The sequence below is a fragment of the Oncorhynchus tshawytscha genome, linkage group LG03 (genome assembly GCF_018296145.1).
Source record: "Oncorhynchus tshawytscha isolate Ot180627B linkage group LG03, Otsh_v2.0, whole genome shotgun sequence".
NCBI lineage: Eukaryota > Metazoa > Chordata > Actinopteri > Salmoniformes > Salmonidae > Oncorhynchus > Oncorhynchus tshawytscha.
This window is the reverse complement of record NC_056431.1, coordinates 6,711,881-6,732,521: the sequence shown is the minus strand read 5'-3', so window position 1 is coordinate 6,732,521 and position 20,641 is coordinate 6,711,881. Positions and strand designations below refer to the sequence as shown.

Here is a 20,641-nt window from a genome sequence, read left to right as displayed (position 1 = left end):
TGCAGCAGAGGTAACTCTGGGTCTTCCCTTCCTTGTCCTCATAAGAGCCAGTTTCATCATAGCACTTGATAGTTTTTACGACTGCATTTGAAGAAACTTTCAAAATTATTTACATTTTTTGGATTGACTGACCTTTTCTTAAAGTAATGATGGACTGTAATTTTTCTTTGCTTATTTGAGCTGTCCTTGCCATAATATGGACTTGGTCTTTAACTAAATAGGGCTATCTTCTGTATACCACCCCTACCTTGTCAAAACACAACGGATTGGCTCAAACGCATTAAGAATGAATTAAATTCCACAAATTAACTTTTAACAAGGCACACCTGTTAATTGAAGTGCATTCCAGGTGACTACCTCATGAAGCTGGTTGAGAGAATGCCAAGAGTGTGCAAAGCTGTTATCAAGGCAAAGAGTGGCTACTTTGAAGAATCTCAAATATAACATATGTTTTGATTTGTTTATCACTTTTTTGGTTACTACATGATTCCATAAGTGTTATTTCATAGTTTTGATGTCTTCACTATTATTCTACAATGTAGAAAATAGTAAAAATAAAGAAAAACCCCTGAATGATTAGGTGAGTCCAAACTTTTGACTGGTGCTGTATGTTTTATGTGTGTTTTATATAAACACCAAGACAGAGATGCACGTGTTTGTGTAGAGAGAGAGAGAGGAGAGGACATACAGTACACAACCACATCAGAGACCCATATATTTCCCCCCAAAAATGATGTAGTTTATCTTCTGTCTTTTTCCTTCATTTGCATCTCGTTTCACAATAAAAAAAACTAAAGAAACCGCCATACCATGAAAATGTAATAAAATAACAATACAAATAATATGTATATAGAATTATAGAATTATCAACAAACAGACATGAATAATAATAACAATACAACTAATCGTTAACATAATATGACACTTGTTAATCGCTGGTCTCATGCATACTCATACACCACCCGTCCGTTTAGGAAAGAGAGGGCGATTACTAAAAATAGAACCAGGAGTTTAACCAGTTCAGAAGAAGCGCCTAGCTACATGCAATGACATAAAAGAGAGCCTCATGTACACATTCTTCCTGGCAGAAGGTCATTTACACCAGACTGTACTGCATTATATTGCTGCTCCCACCTAGTATACTGTACAGGGCACGATACAAAACTGGAGTTGAAACACATACGCTGTGATGCGCCCAGAGTCTGGGGCTATGGTATAGTACAGACAACACAGACTGTGAGCAACGTTTTCACTCCTCTCATCCCTCTCTCCCTTTTTTCATCTGGTTTCGCAATCAGTTCATTTCTCCTCAGGTTCCTATGGTTTGATGCTTCCTTCATTGTTCTTAGTGCTTCTGTTTTGTTCTTTTCTTCTTCCTCCTTTGGGTTGGTCTTCTGTGGGCTTGTTCCCCCCCTCTCTTTTTCCTCCCCCTCTCTTTTTACAGGGTCTCTTCTTCCTCCTTTGGGTTGGTCTTCTGTGGGCTTGTTCCCCCTCTCTTTTTCCTCCCTTACAGGGTCTCTTCTTCCTCCTTTGGGTTGGTCTTCCGTGGGCTTGTTCCCCCTCTCTTTTTCCTCCCTTACAGGGTCTTGTCGCTTTCCTTCTTTAAGTGGCTGAGGAAGAGAGAAGATACTGTATGAGACAGGGTCAGGGATGATACACACACACACTCTCTCCCCCACCTCTACCAGACACAGTCTCCCCACACCTCACCCAGCTCCCCTGGTCCCATTAGTAGGCTACCTGTAGTACTCGTCCTGGGTGAGGGAGTGATGGTGGTGGTGGTGGATCCACTGCTGTTCCAGGGCCAGTCTCTGGATCTGCAGCTCTGCGCTCTGGGCCTGCTGCATGGCCTGGAGCTGGTGGGCCGCTGACATGGAACCTGTCAGAGAGGAGGGCTGGGGCAGCTCACGGAACGGAGCGCCTGGAGGGGGAAGGAAAAGGGAAGAGGAAAGGGAGAAGAGCAGAGACAGGTGAGAAGAGGAGACAGGTAAGAGGAGGAGTGGAGAAGAGGAGACAGGTGAGAGGAGGAGTGGAGAAGAGGAGACAGGTGAGAGGAGGAGTGGAGAAGGAGATAGACAGGTGAGAGGAGGAGTGGAGAAGAGGAGACAGGTGAGAGGAGGAGGAGTGGAGAAGAGGAGACAGGTGAGAGGAGGAGTGGAGAAGGAGATAGACAGGTGAGAGGAGGAGTGGAGAAGGAGATAGACAGGTGAGAGGAGGAGTGGAGAAGGAGATAGACAGGTGAGAGGAGGAGGTGGAGAAGGAGATAGACAGGTAAGAGGAGGAGTGGAGAAGGAGATAGACAGGTAAGAGGAGGAGTGAGAGGAGAAGGGAGAGACAAGTGAGAGGAGGAGTGGAGAAGGAGATAGACAGGTGAGAGGAGGAGTGGAGAAGGAGATAGACAGGTGAGAGGAGGAGTGGAGAAGGAGATAGACAGGTGAGACGAGGAGTGGAGAAGGGAGAGACAGGTGAGGGGAGGAGTGGAGAAGAGAGACAGGTGACAGGTGAGAAGGAGGAGGTGAGACAAGGAGATAGACAGGTGAGAGGAGGAGTGGAGAAGGAGATAGACAGGTGAGAGGAGGAGGTGGAGAAGGGAGAGACAAGTGAGAGGAGGAGTGGAGAAGGAGATAGACAGGTGAGAGGAGGAGTGGAGAAGGAGATAGACAGGTGAGATGAGGAGTGGAGAAGGGAGAGACAGGTGAGGGGAGGAGTGGAGAAGAGGAGACAGGTGAGGGGAGGAGTGGAGAAGAGCAGAGACAGGTGAGAAGAGGAGACAGGTAAGAGGAGGTGTGGAGAAGAGGAGACAGGTGAGAGGAGGAGTGGAGAAGGAGATAGACAGGTGAGAGGAGGAGTGGAGAAGGAGATAGACAGGTGAGAGGAGGAGTGGAGAAGGGAGAGACAAGTGAGAGGAGGAGTGGAGAAGGGAGAGACAGGTGAGGAGAGGAGTGGAGAAGGGAGAGACAGGTGAGGGGAGGAGTGGAGAAGGGAGAGACAGGTGAGAGGAGGAGTGGAGAAGGAGAGACAGGTGAGAGGAGGAGTGGAGAAGGAGATAGACAGGTGAGAGGAGGAGTGGAGAAGGAGATAGACAGGTAAGAGGAGGAGTGGAGAAGAGGAGACAGGTGAGAGGAGGAGTGGAGAAGAGGAGACAGGTGAGAGGAGGAGTGGAGAAGGAGATAGACAGGTGAGAGGAGGAGTGGAGAAGGGAGAGACAAGTGAGAGGAGGAGTGGAGAAGGGAGAGACAGGTGAGGAGAGGAGTGGAGAAGGAGAGACAGGTGAGGGGAGAGTGGAGAGACAGGTGAGAGGAGGAGGGAGAAGGAGATAGACAGGTGAGAGGAGGAGGAGGAGAAGGAGATAGACAGGTGAGAGGAGGAGTAGACAGGTGAGAGGAGGAGAAGGAGATAGACAGGTGAGAGGAGGAGGTGGAGAAGGGAGAGACAGGTGAGGGGAGGAGTGGAGAAGAGGAGACAGGTGAGGGGAGGAGTGGAGAAGAGACAGGTAGACAGGTGACAGGTGAGGAGGAGTGGAGAAGGGAGACAGGTGACAGGTGAAAGGAGAGAGGTGGAGAAGGAGAGAGAGACAGGTGAGGGGGAGGAGTGGAGAAGAGAGAGACAGGTGAGAGGAGGAGTGGAGGAGGAGGAGGAGGTGAGAAGGGAGAGACAGGTGAGAGGAGGAGTGGAGAAGGGAGAGACAGGTGAGAGGAGGAGTAGACAGGTGAGAAGAGAGAGACAGGTGAGAAGAGGAGGTGTGGAGAAGAGGAGAGACAGGTGACAGAGGAGGAGTGGAGAAGTGGAGACAGGTGAGAGGAGGAGTGGAGAAGGAGATAGACAGGTGAGAGGAGGAGTGGAGAAGGGAGAGACAGGTGAGAAGGAGGAGGTGAGGTGAGGGAGTGGAGAAGGATATAGACAGGTGAGAGGAGGAGTGGAGAAGGAGAGAGACAGGTGAAGGAGGAGGGAGAAGGAAGGGAGAGACAGGTGAGGGGAGAGACAGGTGAGGGAGGGAGTGGAGAGAGAGAGACAGGTGAGAGGAGGAGGAGTGGAGAAGGATATATACAGGTGAGAGGAGGAGTGGAGAAGGATATATACAGGTGAGGAGGAGGAGTGAGAGGAGAAGGGAGAGACAGGTGAGAGTGGAGAAGGAGGAGTGAGAGGAGGAGTGGAGAAAGGAGAGACAGGTGAGAGGAGAAGAGAGAGACAGGTGAGAGGAGGAGTGGAGAAGAGGAGAGACAGGTGAGAGGAGGAGTGGAGGAGAGACAGGTGGAGAAGTGGAGGAGAGACAGGTGAGAGGAGGAGTGGAGAAGAGAGAGACAGGTGAGAGGAGGACAGGTGGAGAAGAGGAGAGACAGGTGAGAGAAGGAGTAGAGAAGTGGAGAGACAGGTGAGAGGAGGAGTGGAGAAGGAGATAGACAGGTGAGAGGAGGAGTGGAGAAGGGAGAGACAGGTGAGAGGAGGAGTGGGAGAAGGATATAGACAGGTGAGGAGGCGTGGAGAAGAGAGAGACAGGTGAGAGGAGGAGGGAGAAGGATATAGACAGGTGAGAGGAGGAGTGGAGAAGGATATAGACAGGTGAGAGGAGGAGGGGAGAAGGGAGAAGACAGGAGAGAGGAGGAGTGGAGAAGGGAGAGACAGGTGAGAGGAGGAGTGGAGAAGAGAGAGACAGGTGAGAGGAGGTGTGGAGAAGAGGAGAGACAGGTGAGAGGAGGAGTGAGTGGAGAGAAGTGGAGACAGGTGAGGAGTGGAGGAGGAGTGAGGAGAAGGAGATAGACAGGTGAAAGGAGGAGTGGAGAGGAGGAGTGGAGAAGAAGGAGAGACAGGTGAGAGGAGGAGTGGAGAAGGGAGAAGGATATAGACAGGTGAGAGGAGGAGGTGGAGAAGGGAGAGACAGGTGAAAGGAGGAGTGGAGAAGGGAGAGACAGGTGAGAAGGGAGGAGGTGGAGAAGAGAGAGACAGGTGAGAGGAGGAGTGGAGAAGGATATATACAGGTGAGAGGAGGAGGACAGGTGGAGAAGGATATATACAGGTGAGAGGAGGAGTGGAGAAGGGAGAGACAGGTGAGAGGGAGAGACAGGTGAGGGGAGGTGGAGAAGGGAGAGACAGGTGAGAGGAGGAGTGGAGAAGAGAGGAGAGGTGGAGAAGAGAGAGACAGGTGAGACAGAGGAGGAGTGGAGAAGAGGAGAGACAGGTGAGAGGGAGGAGTGGAGAAGAGGAGAGACAGGTGAGGGGAGGAGTGAGAGGAGGAGTGGAGGAGAAGAGAGGGAGAGACAGAGAGACAGGTGAGAGGAGGAGAGGAGAATAGAGAGACAGGTGAGAGGAGGAGTAGAGAAGTGGAGAGACAGGTGAGAGGAGTGGAGAAGAGAGAGAGGTGAGAGGAGGAGTGGAGAAGAGAGAGACAGGTGAGAGGAGGAGTGGAGAAGTGGAGAGACAGGTGAGGTAGATAATGACAGAAAGATAGTTACAGTAGGTATCATATTCATGACACAACACAGACAGACAGGCAGACAGAAAAATAAACAAACAGACTGAAAAAACAAGCCTTTCCTCACCGAAGAGTTGTTGTCGTAGCACCTCGCTTTCAGTGAGGGGGTGTGCCAGGATGGGGGTGCCCAGCGCTGCCCCTGGGTAGGGCAGGCGGGCCAGGGGAGACCCCGACGCCAACGGGTCCATCAGGGGGTGCACCCCGCCCGCCGCTAGGGGCCAATGATGTAACAGGAAACACAAGGAGATATTTAATAAGAGTCACAGCATCAACAACCACGTTAACATCAACATCTGTATCAGACAGGAAGAGCTTTCTCAGGTCCAGCTCAAAAGAGCACTAAATAGTAGTGTGTAGATCATAGTACAAGATCACAACTGTGGTTAGCAGCAGTGGGTACCTGTGTCTTGCTGGTGCAGGTGCAGGTGGGAGTGGATGTGTGAGTGCTGGTGATGATGAGGCGTGACGTTCAACATCTGAAGACGCCCCGGAATCTCTCCTCCTGTTCCTCCTCCTCCACTTCCACCACTTCCTCCACTTCCATTGCTTCCCCCTCTTTCTCTTTCTCTCTCTCGCTCCCTCTCCCTCTCTCGTCCCCTCTCTCCACCGGCTGGCAGCCCCGCTCTGTCTCGCTCTCTTTCTCTCTCCCTCTCTCCACTCCTCTCTCTCTCAGATGTGGTGGGGGAGCGAGTGAGAGGGGGGTAGGTCTCGGGAGGGGCGGTCACCGGGGCCGGGGCAGGTGGGGGGTGAGATGGGGGGAGGGAGCTGGGAAAGGAGTGTGGTGCGGGGTGATGGAGGGATGAAACAGGGTTAGAGGAGGGTGGTGGAGGAGCGGGCAGAGGTGCAGCTACGGGGACTGGGGGTGGAGGGGCTGGTGCAGGTGCAGGGTGAGAGGGGAGCGAGGGAGGAAGCAGGGAGAAGGCGGGAGGGTTGGAGAGGGACTGAGGGGCGGGAGGAGGGTTAGGGAGGCGACTCACTGGGGCTAACGCTGGGTTCTGGAGGGGTGGTGGAGGGGGTGGAGGAGCCTGGGGAGGGGGGGTGCCATAAATGGCCACCTCACCTCCACCCCCTCCCCCCAGCAGTAGGGAGTGAGCATGTGCATGTGCGTGGGCATGCGAGTGGGAGTGGGCGAGGGCGAGAGCCGTAGGATCTCCCAAGGAGCCCGGCTGGTACACCCTGTCCTCACTCTTAAACTCAAACCCCGGCTTCATGCGCTCACGGTGGGCTGCCACTGCATGGGGAAACCCCATCCCCCCTAACCCTGCACCCCCCATCCCCCCATGTCCTCCTCCATGCCCCCCTGGCCCTCCCTCCATACTGCCCCCATAGAGGAAACCCAAGATGGCTGCCGCTGTGGCTGCATCAGCAGGCATGTGATGTGGGTGGGCCAGAGCATGGTTCTGGAACTGGGGGAGGAAGAAGGAGGGGTGGACATGGGGGTGGCCATGAGGGTGGCCATGATGGTGGACATGTGGGTGTTGGTGTTGGCGACTAGCCCCGAGGGGGGACATGGCGTGGGGCCGGGCGTACTCGCTCAGGGTCCGCAGTGCGGGGGTGTCAGGGCCCAGGTACGGCCCTCCTAACCCGATCCCCAGAGCCCCCTGTGGGCCAACCACCGTTGAACCCCCCATTGACTGCATGAGGAGGGAGTGTGGGATGTGTTGAGAGAGAGAGGGGTGGAGGTGGGAGTGGTGGAGGTGAGCGTGGGGGTGAGGGTGGGAGTGGTGCTGCTGGGGGTGAGGTTGAGGGTGAGACCCAGGGTTTGAAGAAGAGGAGTTAGGGTCGAGGAGGATGGAGGAGGAGGGGAAGAAGAGAGAGGATCCCTGGCGTTGTATATTTGCATTGTTATTGTCCTTCTGTTGCTGCAGGGAAAGAAGGAGCATTTAAAGAGACAAAAAGGAGAAGGAAATTGAGCATTGTGTCCCTCTCCCTCGCTCATCGCCTCCCCCTCCCTGCCTCAATTATACTCACTTGTAGATGCCTCTCCAGGTCCCGCTCCCTCTCTCGTTCCCGCTCTTTCTCCCTCAGGTCTCTGGCCCTCTGCTCCACCTCTCTCCGGGCTCTCTCGATCACCTCGTTCCTCTTCTTCCACAGTTTGGAGCCATCCAGAGGGACGAAGAGAACGTCGCTGCGGGCGCAGGAGTTTCCACTGCCCCGATCTAGAACCCTGTGGAACCTACAACCACATCAGCAAAATATAACCAATTTATGCATCGGATTTTGTTCCCATATGATGATACTATCTTTATTATCTGGCAATGTCTTCTGTGACAGGTGTTGTCTTTGATATACTGTAGGCCTGTCTACAAAACCTCTTCTGTGACAGGTGTTGTCTTTGATATACTGTAGGCCTGTCTACAAAACCTCTTCTGTGACAGGTGTTGTCTTTGATATACTGTAGGCCTGTCTACAAATCATCTTCTGTGACAGGTGTTGTCTTTGATATACTGTAGGCCTGTCTACAAATCATCTTCTGTGACAGGTGTTGTCTTTGATATACTGTAGGCCTGTCTACAAAACATCTTCTGTGACAGGTGTTGTCTTTGATATACTGTAGGCCTGTCTACAAAACCTCTTCTGTGACAGGTGTTGTCTTTGATATACTGTAGGCCTGTCTACAAAACCTCTTCTGTGACAGGTGTTGTCTTTGATATACTGTAGGCCTGTCTACAAAACCTCTTCTGTGACAGGTGTTGTCTTTGATATACTGTAGGCCTGTCTACAAAACCTCTTCTGTGACAGGTGTTGTCTTTGATATACTGTAGGCCTGTCTACAAAACCTCTTCTGTGACAGGTGTTGTCTTTGATATACTGTAGGCCTGTCTACAAAACATCTTCTGTGACAGGTGTTGTCTTTGATATACTGTAGGCCTGTCTACAAAACCTCTTCTGTGACAGGTGTTGTCTTTGATATACTGTAGGCCTGTCTACAAATCATCTTCTGTGACAGGTGTTGTCTTTGATATACTGTAGGCCTGTCTACAAAACATCTTCTGTGACAGGTGTTGTCTTTGATATACTGTAGGCCTGTCTACAAAACCTCTTCTGTGACAGGTGTTGTCTTTGATATACTGTAGGCCTGTCTACAAAACCTCTTCTGTGACAGGTGTTGTCTTTGATATACTGTAGGCCTGTCTACAAAACATCTTCTGTGACAGGTGTTGTCTTTGATATACTGTAGGCCTGTCTACAAAACATCTTCTGTGACAGGTGTTGTCTTTGATATACTGTAGGCCTGTCTACAAAACCTCTTCTGTGACAGGTGTTGTCTTTGATATACTGTAGGCCTGTCTACAAAACATCTTCTGTGACAGGTGTTGTCTTTGATAAGGCCTGTCTACAAAACATCTTCTGTGACAGGTGTTGTCTTTGATATACTGTAGGCCTGTCTACAAAACCTCTTCTGTGACAGGTGTTGTCTTTGATATACTGTAGGCCTGTCTACAAAACCTCTTCTGTGACAGGTGTTGTCTTTGATATACTTTGTAGGCCTGTCTACAAAACCTCTTCTGTGACAGGTGTTGTCTTTGATATACTGTAGGCCTGTCTACAAAACCTCTTCTGTGACAGGTGTTGTCTTTGATATACTATAGGCCTCTACAAAACCTCTTCTGTGACAGGTGTTGTCTTTGATATACTGTAGGCCTGTCTACAAAACCTCTTCTGTGACAGGTGTTGTCTTTGATATACTGTAGGCCTGTCTACAAATCATCTTCTGTGACAGGTGTTGTCTTTGATATACTGTAGGCCTGTCTACAAAACATCTTCTGTGACAGGTATTTTCTTTGATATACTGTAGGCCTGTCTACAAAACATCTTCTGTGACAGGAATACATTTCTCAGCCCCTTTATCTAGAAATAATAGCTGACATATTATGATAAGTGCCAGTGACAAAAACAGAGATAAAACCACATAAATCAGTTGTTAGAACTTGTTAGAGTGACATATGATGGAGCCCTTCTGTTGCTATGACGCCTGTCCCATCTCACCGTGCTGATTGGCTGGCGTGGATCGGAATGTCCACCGGCTTGGGCTCAGGGGAGGGGCTTCTCAAAACAGGAGGTGGGCTTTCACTCTCCTCCCTCTCCTCTATTGGTTCCTCCTTGATGACAGGTGGGGGAGGTGGACCTGTGGACGAATCAGAATGCCCATCTCTAGGAAGTGAGGAGCTACAGCCAGGGCCCGAAGTGCCATTGTTGTTGCCGGGGTTACTAAGAGGTGGGGGTCCTTTTGAGGCGTTTTGAGGTGAGAGGGACTGAGAGAGAGAGTTGGTATGGCTGCTGCCACTGCTACTGTTACTATTGCTGTTAGTCGGGACCAGGTTGTTCCCACTGTTCCCATTGGAGTGGTAGGGGCCGCTGAAGGGGGCGTGGCTGTTCAAAGTGCTGTGGAAGGGTGAGGGCCGGCAGCCAGGTGACACACCTGAACCAGGAAGTGACATGTTGGCCCCGGAGGAGGAGCCTGGCGGGTAGGAAGGAAACCCTCCCATCTGATTGGTCGAGGGGCTTAGTAAAGGAGAGAGGGGTGTTGCAAGAGTCTGATTGGAGGAAGAATAATTTGCCGGACGAACGTGATTGGGTCCCAGGCCGGAGGGGGTTGGGGCTGAGTAAGGGAGGTTTGGGGAGGGGGAGAGGGGGAGGAGGTGGCGGAGGAGGGTAAGGAGCATTCGGAGGGTGTCCATGAGGAGTGGAGGAGGGAGAAGGAGACGGGGGTTGGGGGGGACCGCCACGGTTTTGGTAGAGAGACGACTCTCGCTGGTTGGTGTCCCTCTCTCGGTCCCTGTCTCTGGGCTGCTGGGCTGGAAAGTGGGTGTGGGGCAGGTGGGGGATCTGAGGTCCACCTGGGTAGTCTCGGCCCAGGTTTGGAGTCATTCCAGGAGGACTGGGGTACTCACGGGCCGGGCCGGTGGAGGGTGGGCCACCAGGGGGATAGTCCTTGGCCCCAGGAGGGTACTCTCTGTGGAAGTGTTCTGGTCCAGAGGGGGGACTGTGCCTTGTCTGTGCCTGGTCCATCGATGGGGGGTAGTCTCGTTTGGAGGCGCTTTGAGGATGTGGGTGTGGGGGTAGGGTAGGGTGGCTGGGGTTGTTTTGGGGTGAGGAAGGGGGTCGCGGTTTAGCATGGGGGCTGCAGGTAACCCACTGGTCGAGCTTGAGGGGTTTCCTAGGGGAGGGGGTTATTATTGGGGTTACCATTTTCCCCCACCTCTCTCATCTGGCCCCCAAACTCGCCCCACCGCCCCCTCTTTGTCTCTGGGGTGCCCCCTTCCTCCCCCAGCACCGGTGGGTCCAAACTCTCTGTTCTGATTCTCATTACGATTCAGTAAAGGAAACTCCCTTCCTCCTACATCCCTCTCTCCCTCCCTCTCCCTCTCTCTATCCCCTCTCTTTCTCTGAACACCCCGGTCCAAATTCTCTTCCCCAGGACCCATGGGGGTCTCTCACAGAGCCCTGAGGTCCCAGGCCTGGGTACTCCCGGTTCTGACCCCCAAACTCCCTCCCTTGGACCCCATTAAGACCCCCATCCCACCAGAAGTGCTGCTGTTACTACCACTACTAGCCGAGAAATCCCTACCTATCTCCCTCCCCCCATACTCCACCCTCACTCCCCCCCTCTCGCCGGCCGCCCCCCTCTCCCTTTCCCCTCCCCCGGAAGCGTACCTGGGGAGGTACTCCTTGTGGGGGTGGGGGAGGTAAGGGGGGTGGGAGGAGGACGAATGACGGGAGGAAGGGGGGTTGTAGACGGATGGCAGTTGCTGCTGCTGCACTGGGGGTTGGTGCTGCGGCTGGTGAGTGTGGTGGTTACCAGAGTAACGGGTGTAGCCCCAGCTCCCCTGGCAACCGGTTGCGGTGCCTCCCTGCCATCCGGTGGGGCTGTAGTGGTGGGGGTGGGGCGGGGGCTGGGAGGGGGGTAAGGGGCTGGTTTGGGGTAACAGAGAGGGAGGAGCCGTCTTGTTGTCCATCAGTTTCTCACCTTTCTCCATTTTCTCTCTCTCTACCTTGACTTCTGAGGGCAGGTTCTGCCCCCCTAATTCTAAGGGTTTCAGCGCTGGTGGAGGAGGAAGGGGTGGTGGAGGGGGGTGTGGAATGTTGGGGTTGCCGAGGGGATAGTCTCCCCCGGCGACAGTTGCCTTGGTCACGCACTGAGCTTTAGCTTTGGAGTTCATTCGATTGCCACTGTGCACAGTGTCAGCGCTGGCCGGTCCATACTCCATCTTGCTCACCAGCTTGGAGTCCTGTGAGAAATAGGACTTCCTGACACTATTGCTGTCATTGGCTGAATCCCCTGCTCCGCGGAGAGAGGGAACAGGAGCAGAGGAAGAGATGGAGGAGGATGGCAGCTTCAGAGAAGGGCTGTCCTCTATTCCTCCATCCTTCCTTTCTCCATCCCCGCAAGACTCATCCCCTCTCCCCTCTCTGGCTGCTCTCCTTTCCTCTCCTCCTGTCTTCCCCACTCCTCCCTCTTTCCTTTTCTCCCGTTCCCCCTCTCCTTGCTTTGGTGAGTCTGGACCATCAGAGTCAGAGTCTAAACTGGCTGGAGGCGAGGCAGAGAGACTTGGGGAGGAAGATCGATTGTCCTGGTCGATGTCCCGCCCACTGCTCAGACTATTGGCCAAGCTCCCTACAACTGAGCTCCTGCTGCCCTGAGATTGACCATCCTCGTTGTCACTGTCACGTGACTGTCTGGGAGCCGAGGGTGGGGGCGGTATAGTGGGGGGAGTACTGTCAGTTGAATGAGTTGAAGTCGGTGGGTTGGTGACAGAGGAAGAATCCTGATGACATAAGGTGAATATGAGGAAAGTATATATTAATTCAATGTTGACATTAAAACATCCTAATTCAACCTAGTGGTGCAGTTCAACATCACGTTACACTAACCTGGACTTTCTGCCTCTTTGGTGGAGGCACAAGTTCCTCCCCTTCACTCTCTGACGAATCATGGCCTTGTGATCTGTGATTGAAGCGACTGACAGCCAATTCCTCACCAGCAGCTCTTTGCTAAGATACAGAATATGCATGCATATCATTTTTTTAAGTAAGAAAGACAAACTCAATGAGAGATGACACTGCAGGTAAAAGCAGTATAAAACACCCCACATTGGCACTACAATTGTACATATAAGGTAATCATGGTGGTGATGACTCATACAGGCACGCACACACGGCTTCATTAAGGCTTACATGTAGATCAATATCTAATAACTGACAGCCTCTTCTCTCACTCACACACACATGTACACACAGACACACACACACTCTTGTACAGTCGTGGCCAAAAGTTTTGAGAATGACACAAATGTACATTTTCACAAAGTCTGCTGCCTCAGTTTGTATGATGGCAATTTGCATATACTCCAGAATGTTATGAAGAGTGATCAGACGAATAGCAATTAATTGCAAAGTCCCTCTTTGCCATGCAAAAACATTTCCACTGCATTTCAGCCCTGCCACAAAAGGACCAGCAGACATCATGTCAGTGATTCTCTCGTTAACACAGGTGTGAGTGCATCTGCACGCACAGTGAGGTGAAGACTTTTGGAGGATAGCCTGGTGTCAAGAAGGGCAGCAAAGAAGCCACTTCTCTCCAGGAAAAACATCAGGGACAGACTGATATTCTGCAAAAGGTACAGGGATTGGACTGCTGAGGACTGGTGGTAAAGTCATTTTCTCTGATGAATCCCGTTTCTGATTGTTTGGGGCATCTGGAAAAAAGCTTGTCCGGAGAAGACAAGGTGAGCACTACCATCAGTCCTGTGTCATGCCAATGGTAAAGCATCTTGAGACCATTCATGTGTGGGGTTGCTTCTCAGCCAAGGGAGTGGGCTCACTCACAATTTTGCCGAAGAACACAACCATGAATAAAGAATGGTACCAACACATCCTCCGAGAGAAACTTCTCCCAACCATCCAGGAACAGTTTGGTGACAAACAATGACTTTTCCAGCATGATGGAGCACCTTGCCATAAGGCAAAAGTGATAACTAAGTGGCTCTGGGAATAAAACATCGATATTTTGGGTCCATGGCCAGGAAAATCCCCAGACCTTAATCCCATTGAAAACTTGGTCAATCCTCAAGAGGCAGGTGGACAAACAAAAACCCACAAATTCTGACAAACTCCAAGCATTGACTTTGCAAGAATAGGCTGCCATCAGTCAGGAGGAGGCCCAGAAGTGAATTGACAGCATGCCAGGGCGGATTGCAGAGGTATTGAAAAATAAGGGTCAACATTGCAAATATTGACTCTTTGCATCAACTTGTAATGCAACTTGTAATTGTCAATAAAAGCCTTTGACACTTATGAAATGCTTGTAATTATACTTCAGTATTTCATAGTAACATCTGACAAAAAATATCTAAAGACACTGAAGCAGCAGACTTTGTGAAAATTTATATTTGTGTCATTCTCAAAACTTTTGGCCACGACTGTACAGCTAACCTTGTGGTGCCACACAATTCAGTACCATTCAAAGTCCTATTTTCCCTAAACTCTAGCCCTAGCCCTAACCCGTACTCTTACCCTAACCTTAACCCAAAAACCTAACCTTAACCTAACACTAGCTCCTAACCCTTAACGCAATTCTAACCCTAACAATAATTCTAACCTTAACCCTAAACCCCCTAGAAATAGCATTTGTCCCCAGTTGGTACCCACAAGAATAGTTAAACACGTCCACACACACACTTTACTATAGACAAATCTAGATGGAAAGACTACATGACAAACAAAGCCATAAGGAGAAAGAGACTGCCATTACTAGAGACAGAGAGGGACAACATTACAAGAGTTTCTTAGAGAGAACACAGGAAAGAACAGACATAAAACATGATAGGTTCTCACCGTCTGCCTGTCGTTTCGTTCTGCACGAGAAGGGCTGGGATGCGGGCGTCTACCCCTCCTCTCCTCGTTGCTTCCCCCCCGCCTCCGCCCACTGCGCATTGGCATCTGAACCGCCAGGGGTGGAAGGGGCAAGAAGGAGAAAAGGAGAGAGAAGGAACAAATGAAGAGAGAGAATGGGTTATGAGGTGGGTAAAGGGGGGTAGAGGTGGGTAAAGGGGGGTAGAGGTGGGTAAAGATGGGTAGAGGGAGGTAGTAAAGGGGGTTGAGGGGTGTAGAGGGAGGTAAATGGGGGTCGAGGGGGTAGTGAGAGGTAAAGGGGGTTGAGGGGTGTAGATGGAGGTAAATGGGGGTCGGGGGTAGAGGGTGGTAAAGGGGTCAAAACAATAAGTAAAGAGAACAGTAGAGGACAAAACCAAGGAGTGAGAGAGGGGGAAAGGGGGAAAGAAAAAAGTGAGGGATAGAAGGGGCAGAAAGGAAGGGAGAGGGGATCAGGGAAGGGTAAGGGGGAACGAAGGATGATGAAATCAGTGATGGGTGGGGGGAGGGGGCAGGAATGAGGGAGAAAGGATCAGTGATGGGTGGGGGGTAAGAGCATGAGGAGGGAAAGGAGAGAGGATCAGTGATGGGGGGGGGGCATGAGGAGGGAAAGGGGGGGTAAGAGCATGAGGAGGGAAAGGAGAGAGGATCAGTGATGGGTGGGGGGTAAGAGTAAGAGAGAGGCATGAGGAGGGAAAGGAGGAGAGGATCAGTGATGATGGGTGGGGGGTAAGAGCATGAGGAGGAGGAAAGAGAGGATCAGGATGGGGGGGGTAAGAGCATGAGGAGGGAAAGGAGAGAGGATCAGTGATGGGGGAAAGGGGGGGTGAAGAGCATGATGGGTGGAGGAGGGAAAGGAGGGAAAGAGAGGATCAGTGATGGGTGGGGGGGGTGAGGAGGGAAAGGAGAGAGGATCAGTGATGGGTGGGGGGGGTAAGAGCATGAGGAGGGAAAGGAGAGAGGATCAGTGATGGGTGGGGGGTAAGAGCATGAGGAGGGAAAGGAGAGAGGATCAGTGATGGGTGGGGGGGGTGATGGGTGGGGGGAAAGGAGAGAGGCAGTGATGAGGAGGGAAAGGAGAGAGGATCAGTGATGGGTGGGGGGGGGTAAGAGCATGAGGAGGGGAGGGAAGTGAGTAAGACATGAGGAGGGAAAGGAGAGAGGATCAGTGAGAGGATCAGTGAGAGGGTGGGTGGGGGGTAAGAGCATGAGGGAGGGAAGGAGGGAAAGGAGAGAGGATCAGTGATGGGTGGGGGGGTAAGAGCATGAGGAGGGAAAGGAGAGGATCAGTGAGGATGAGTGAGGGTGGGGGGTAAGAGCATGAGGAGGGAAAGGAGAGAGAAGAGGAATTGGGAGGGTAGAAAGCGGCAAGAACGACGAGGTGAGAAGAGAACAGAGAGGAATAATTATGACATCAATGTCCACACAGAATATACACACAGAATATCTTAACTTCAAAAGTCTTATTCATCTTAAATTATGTAAAATGTAACATCACAATCCATCTCTGTGCAATATAATACAACATATTAACAATAAACACATCTGCAATCTGACCCACACATGCACACTCAGCTACACAGGGGAACAAGGTAGAGATGAAGGAAGCCATTGAAACAGTTCATACCGATTCTTTGTGAGTTCGAGTTTTCATCGTTACTCCTTTATGATGTCCATCCCTCCCCACAGGCCATAGCAGTGAATGAAGTGGTGTCCTTGTCTTTCTCTGTAGGACTGAAAATCACCTCACCACCATCTGAGCTTCTACAACCTGGAAAAAAACACCACAATGATGAATTGTCTACCTAACCAGGCCAGTCCCATTGAATTAGGTAGCATCAGAAAACCCCATACAAATCAAATACAATAATACAACAACAATAAAACAACACATTATTTTACAGGACACGTTACAGTGCACCATCAATCATAATAACAAATCATGTACACATGTCGAAGGATAAATATTGAATAATCAATATCGAACAATAACATTACAACTACCGTTATAGGCAATTCATTGCAATGGTGGACTGATTAACCTGGCATGGCTTTGAGTGCATGTACAAGTCATGGATCCTCAACACAGCGGTGCTACAGGAAAACTGATATCTGACTCATATCACACTTCAATACTGAATGGATGCATTGATGAGTAATACACCGCAGTTCAGTTCATTCAGAAGAATCACGGTTAAAGGAAGACTTCACCCAAAAAATATATTTTGGTATTTGTTTCATTAGTCCATTGTTTATATAGTCCCACAATTGATATAGTCCCATTTTGATTCATACCGCCAATTCAACAATGGACTACTGAAAAAAATACCAAAATATCATTTTGGGTGGAGTTTTCCTTTAAGGACATGCAATCTGTACACAGATGTATAGATACTGTTGTGTATGACAATAAACACATTTGGAAGAAAATATTGTGTGCACAGATTATTCCCTTATGCTGATGAACATTGAATACTGTACAGCACCTTCCCAAAGCAATTAGATGCGTGTATGTGTTCTAGTCTTTATCAGCCTTTCAGAACCCACTAAGGTGTTGTTTAAACCTGGGTCAGAAAGAGTTTAAGCTGTTATAGCCATCTCCAGGGCTATCCCAGAGCCACATTAGCCCCTTACCTACCCTACAGGAGCCCAGCCCAGACCCAAACCTGCATGGGGTTAAAAAGAGCCCAGACCCAGACCTGCATGGGGTTAAAAAGAGCCCAGACCCAGACCTGCATGGGGTTAAAAAGAGCCCAGTTAAAAAGAGCCCAGACCCAAACCTGCATGGGGTTAAAAGAGCCCAGACCCAGACCTGCATGGGGTTAAAAAGAGCCCAGACCCAGACCTGCATTAAAAAGAGCCCAGACCCAAACCTGCATGGGGTGAAAAAGAGCCCAGACCCAGACCTGCATGGGGTTAAAAAGAGCCCAGACCCAAACCTGCATGGGGTGAAAAAGAGCCCAGACCCAGACCTGCATGGGGTTAAAAAAGAGCCCAGACCCAAACCTGCATGGGGTTAAAAGAGCCCAGACCCAGACCTGCATGGGGTTAAAAGAGCCCAGACCCAGACCTGCATGGGGTAAAAAGAGCCCAGACCCAGACCTGCATGGGGTTAAAAGAGCCCAGACCCAGACCTGCATGGGGTTAAAAAGAGCCCAGACCCAAACCTGCACAGGGTTAAAAAGAGCCCAGCCCCAGACCCAAACCTGCATGGGGTTAACAGTCTGATAATTCATTCATTCATAGATCTAGAGCTGGGAATTGCCAGGGACCTCACTATACAATATTATCATCATACTTAGGTGCCAATACAATATGTATTGTGATTCTCACAATTCTATGTTTTGTGTATCGATACTGTGATTTTATTGCGATTTGATGTTCCAAAAATATTGCTCACCATATCTCTGCTGCAAAGAGACAACAGATCATGAGAAAATGAGTTTTGATCAGTCATGGGAAAATAATATTGCAATATTGTCAAAACGATGCGATATATCATCAAAAATAATATCCCAATATGTAACTGATTTTCCCCCCATATCTAATAGATACAGGTAATTGACCATGACATGCAACATATATGTCCAACTCATTCACCCATTCATTCATTAGAGTAGTAGACTATGAAATTTGACACAGGTTTTACAAGTCCAACTCATTCACCCATTCATTCATTAGGGTAGTAGACTATGAAATTTGACACAGGTTTTACAAGTCCAACTCATTCACCCCTTCATTCATTAGGGTAGTAGACTATGAAATATGACACAGGTTTTACATGTCCAACTCATTCACCCCTTCATTCATTAGGGTAGTAGACTATGAAATATGACACATGTTTTTACATGTCCAACTCATTCACCCATTCACCCATTCAAGCTCATGTATACTGAATGAGGATATAAATAGAACAGTGGCACACTGGGTGATATAAAGGGATATATTTAGCCAGGTAGTTAGCACTGACAATGGAGGTCCTTGTGTTCAACCCATGGAGCAGTAAACACACAGATGCAGTGTGTGGTGGAACCATTACTACATATATGAATTATTAGTGCATACTGCATATGTTGACTTATTCATACACTCACACACTTTATACAAACAGTTACGGCTGTTAGTTACAGATTCACACACAGACACACACATTGAATAGTAGTGTATAGTCACTTGGCATGAATTCAACATCAGGCGAGTGTGTGTCACCAACTGGCTTTGAACCTGGACTAAGCTCCACAAGACTGTGTTATCCTGCTGAGCTAAAGCCTAGGCATTAGCCTGGAGAGCTAACACAAGTCCACGTCTCAGACTAGGCTTCTTGTCAGTCGTCAAGCTATCTTGGTTCACAGAACCCCTTCCTTTACACGTGCAATGTGCATAGCGCTATAGTGACTTTTCCCATAGACATGTTGTCTACTATATTGCAGTAGTTAAAGAATTCACAATTCCACACACTCAATGATAAACATTGAGCCATCACTTGTGCTATGAAATCAATATTTGGGGAGTGTAGGCCTATGGGCCCAATGTAAAGCAGAGGAGGGAGGCTATGGATCCCAATGACACATAGATACTGTATACAGTCAGTGTATATCTTAGTCACAGGTGGCTGGCTGCTACTATTCATGGTTTAATTTGCTGGTCCCTGGCTGTGGTCCATCAACACTAAAAGCAAACATAGCATTTAGCATAGCTTATAATAATCAAACAACGTATAGCAATGGTCAAACAGACACACACATATGTGCACATGAACTGTTTCTCGCTCTCACACACATCAATGCATTAAAATGAAATATGTTATGCATCGCAGCATGTCTTTAGCCCGTGTAAGTATGCAGTTACACAGCTCACATCACCGACAGACACCGAGAAGCAGGCACCGAGAAGCAGGCACCGCAACGGTTCTCTTTCTCCTTTCTTCTCCCGCTACTGTTATTGATACACATGCAGATGCGACCGGCTCTGCTATTCTGTACAACAAGCGAGCTACATCGGAATAGACTAGACCGACGATGTAGACGCTTTGTGTAATAGCACATATTGGCTAACACTGATAATGCAGAATAGAATGGGTCCTGTGTCTATCTATGCCTGTTGTGTTTCTCCCATAGCGTACTGTTTTTTTTCTTCATGTCTTGAAAAAATCATTCGGAATAGAATGGCGAATGGCATTCTTCACCGAGACGCCTTTTCTCGTTGGAATGTGAGTGCGTCTGTTGTGCGTTGTAACCTAACACACATTTTACCCGGGCATGAATTACACATAACGAATGATCGTTAACGCACAAAGAAAGGGGAGGGAAGACACAAACGTGGCCAACAAGAATAGCAAAAATATATAAGCATCCATTTTCCCTTCTCCTTACCTATGATATCCAGCGATGCGTGTCCCCTTTCACTCTCCCTTTCTTTAACCGTCTCTCTCGGTTTATACTGTACGTTGACATGCACACATAGGGGCAGCACGCGCACCTATAAACAGAGGCTGCTGGATCATATTGCAACGGTTCCGCAAATAATGCAGAATGTTCTCTCTCCTTCCCAAATCGTTGCAGGAAAAAACGGGGTGCCGCTGAAGACTAAGAATTGATGCGTACGTTTGCCTCTTCCCCACCCCTTCTCCCCCTTCTCTTTCTCCCCCTTCCTCCGTCAAGACGACTTGCACTTTTTGCCGTCGGTACAGTCACAAAATCTACTGAGGGCGAGCAAGGGATGCACTTCGAGGAAGAGAGAAAGAGAGGGAGAGGAGGGCGTGATTTGCATATTCTTAAGGAATGGGGGAGCGAGAAGAAAGGGAGGCAGGGAGAAGGAAGAGGCGCAGAGGGCCAACACTCAGAAGAGGGGAGGGAAGGAGAGAAGTCCCTTTTTCAGTTGTATCTTCCCCCACTCCAATGTAGGATCACTGTGCATTAGCCCACTATAGGCTACTTTGCATGGATCCTTTATACACACAATAACTCGGCTTACAGAATCTTACCTTTTCTACCTTTGTTCTAAAATTTCTCCCCGTCATTGTATTGATAGGCAAATGGCTACAGCATGCAGCCCAACGTGTAGTCAAACAGCATCGAACTGAATAATGCCATTACAGCCTAGATAATAGTGCAGTCTCAAAGTTTCCGTGTCCATTCTATTTATGCCTAGAACGGAGTTCTTCTTTGAGTGTATAACCCTTTCCCCTAAAACCTAGGCCGAGGCCTACCCCGGTTCTTCTCCTTCCACCTCTCTCTCCCTCTCCCGGTCTACCTCTCTCTTTTACTCTGCACAGTGTCGGGGGAGCTAAGCGATCAG

At 49.7% G+C, this 20,641-nt stretch overlaps 2 protein-coding genes and 1 long non-coding RNA gene across 4 annotated transcripts; all 3 read right to left on the bottom strand.

The window, feature by feature from the left end:
- Nucleotides 1-1,453: 1,453 nt before the first annotated feature.
- LOC121841332 (arginine-glutamic acid dipeptide repeats protein-like) lies at nucleotides 1,454-10,844 on the bottom strand. Of its 2 annotated transcripts, XM_042308742.1 has the most exons (6): nucleotides 9,461-10,844; nucleotides 7,442-7,646; nucleotides 5,871-7,332; nucleotides 5,538-5,681; nucleotides 1,741-1,921; nucleotides 1,454-1,610 (listed from the first exon to the last, which is right to left on the bottom strand). In XM_042308742.1, the coding sequence occupies exons 1-6, from the start codon at nucleotides 10,150-10,152 to the stop codon at nucleotides 1,577-1,579; spliced, it is 2,718 nt and encodes a 905-aa protein (XP_042164676.1). In that variant the 5' UTR covers nucleotides 10,153-10,844; the 3' UTR covers nucleotides 1,454-1,576. The 2 variants fall into 2 exon arrangements, with proteins under 2 accessions (XP_042164676.1, XP_042164680.1); XM_042308746.1 differs by lacking the exon at nucleotides 1,454-1,610 and having other exon boundaries at nucleotides 1,784-1,921; nucleotides 5,538-5,694.
- Nucleotides 7,741-8,942, bottom strand: LOC121841334. Its single transcript, XR_006080305.1, has 2 exons — nucleotides 8,817-8,942; nucleotides 7,741-8,718 (listed from the first exon to the last, which is right to left on the bottom strand). It is a non-coding gene; the product is annotated as an uncharacterized LOC121841334 (long non-coding RNA).
- LOC121840988 (atrophin-1-like) lies at nucleotides 10,339-20,565 on the bottom strand. Its single transcript, XM_042306470.1, has 6 exons — nucleotides 20,328-20,565; nucleotides 15,972-16,115; nucleotides 14,309-14,413; nucleotides 12,347-12,466; nucleotides 11,043-12,240; nucleotides 10,339-10,631 (listed from the first exon to the last, which is right to left on the bottom strand). The coding sequence occupies exons 2-6, from the start codon at nucleotides 15,996-15,998 to the stop codon at nucleotides 10,339-10,341; spliced, it is 1,743 nt and encodes a 580-aa protein (XP_042162404.1). The 5' UTR covers nucleotides 15,999-16,115; nucleotides 20,328-20,565.
- Nucleotides 20,566-20,641: the final 76 nt, after the last annotated feature.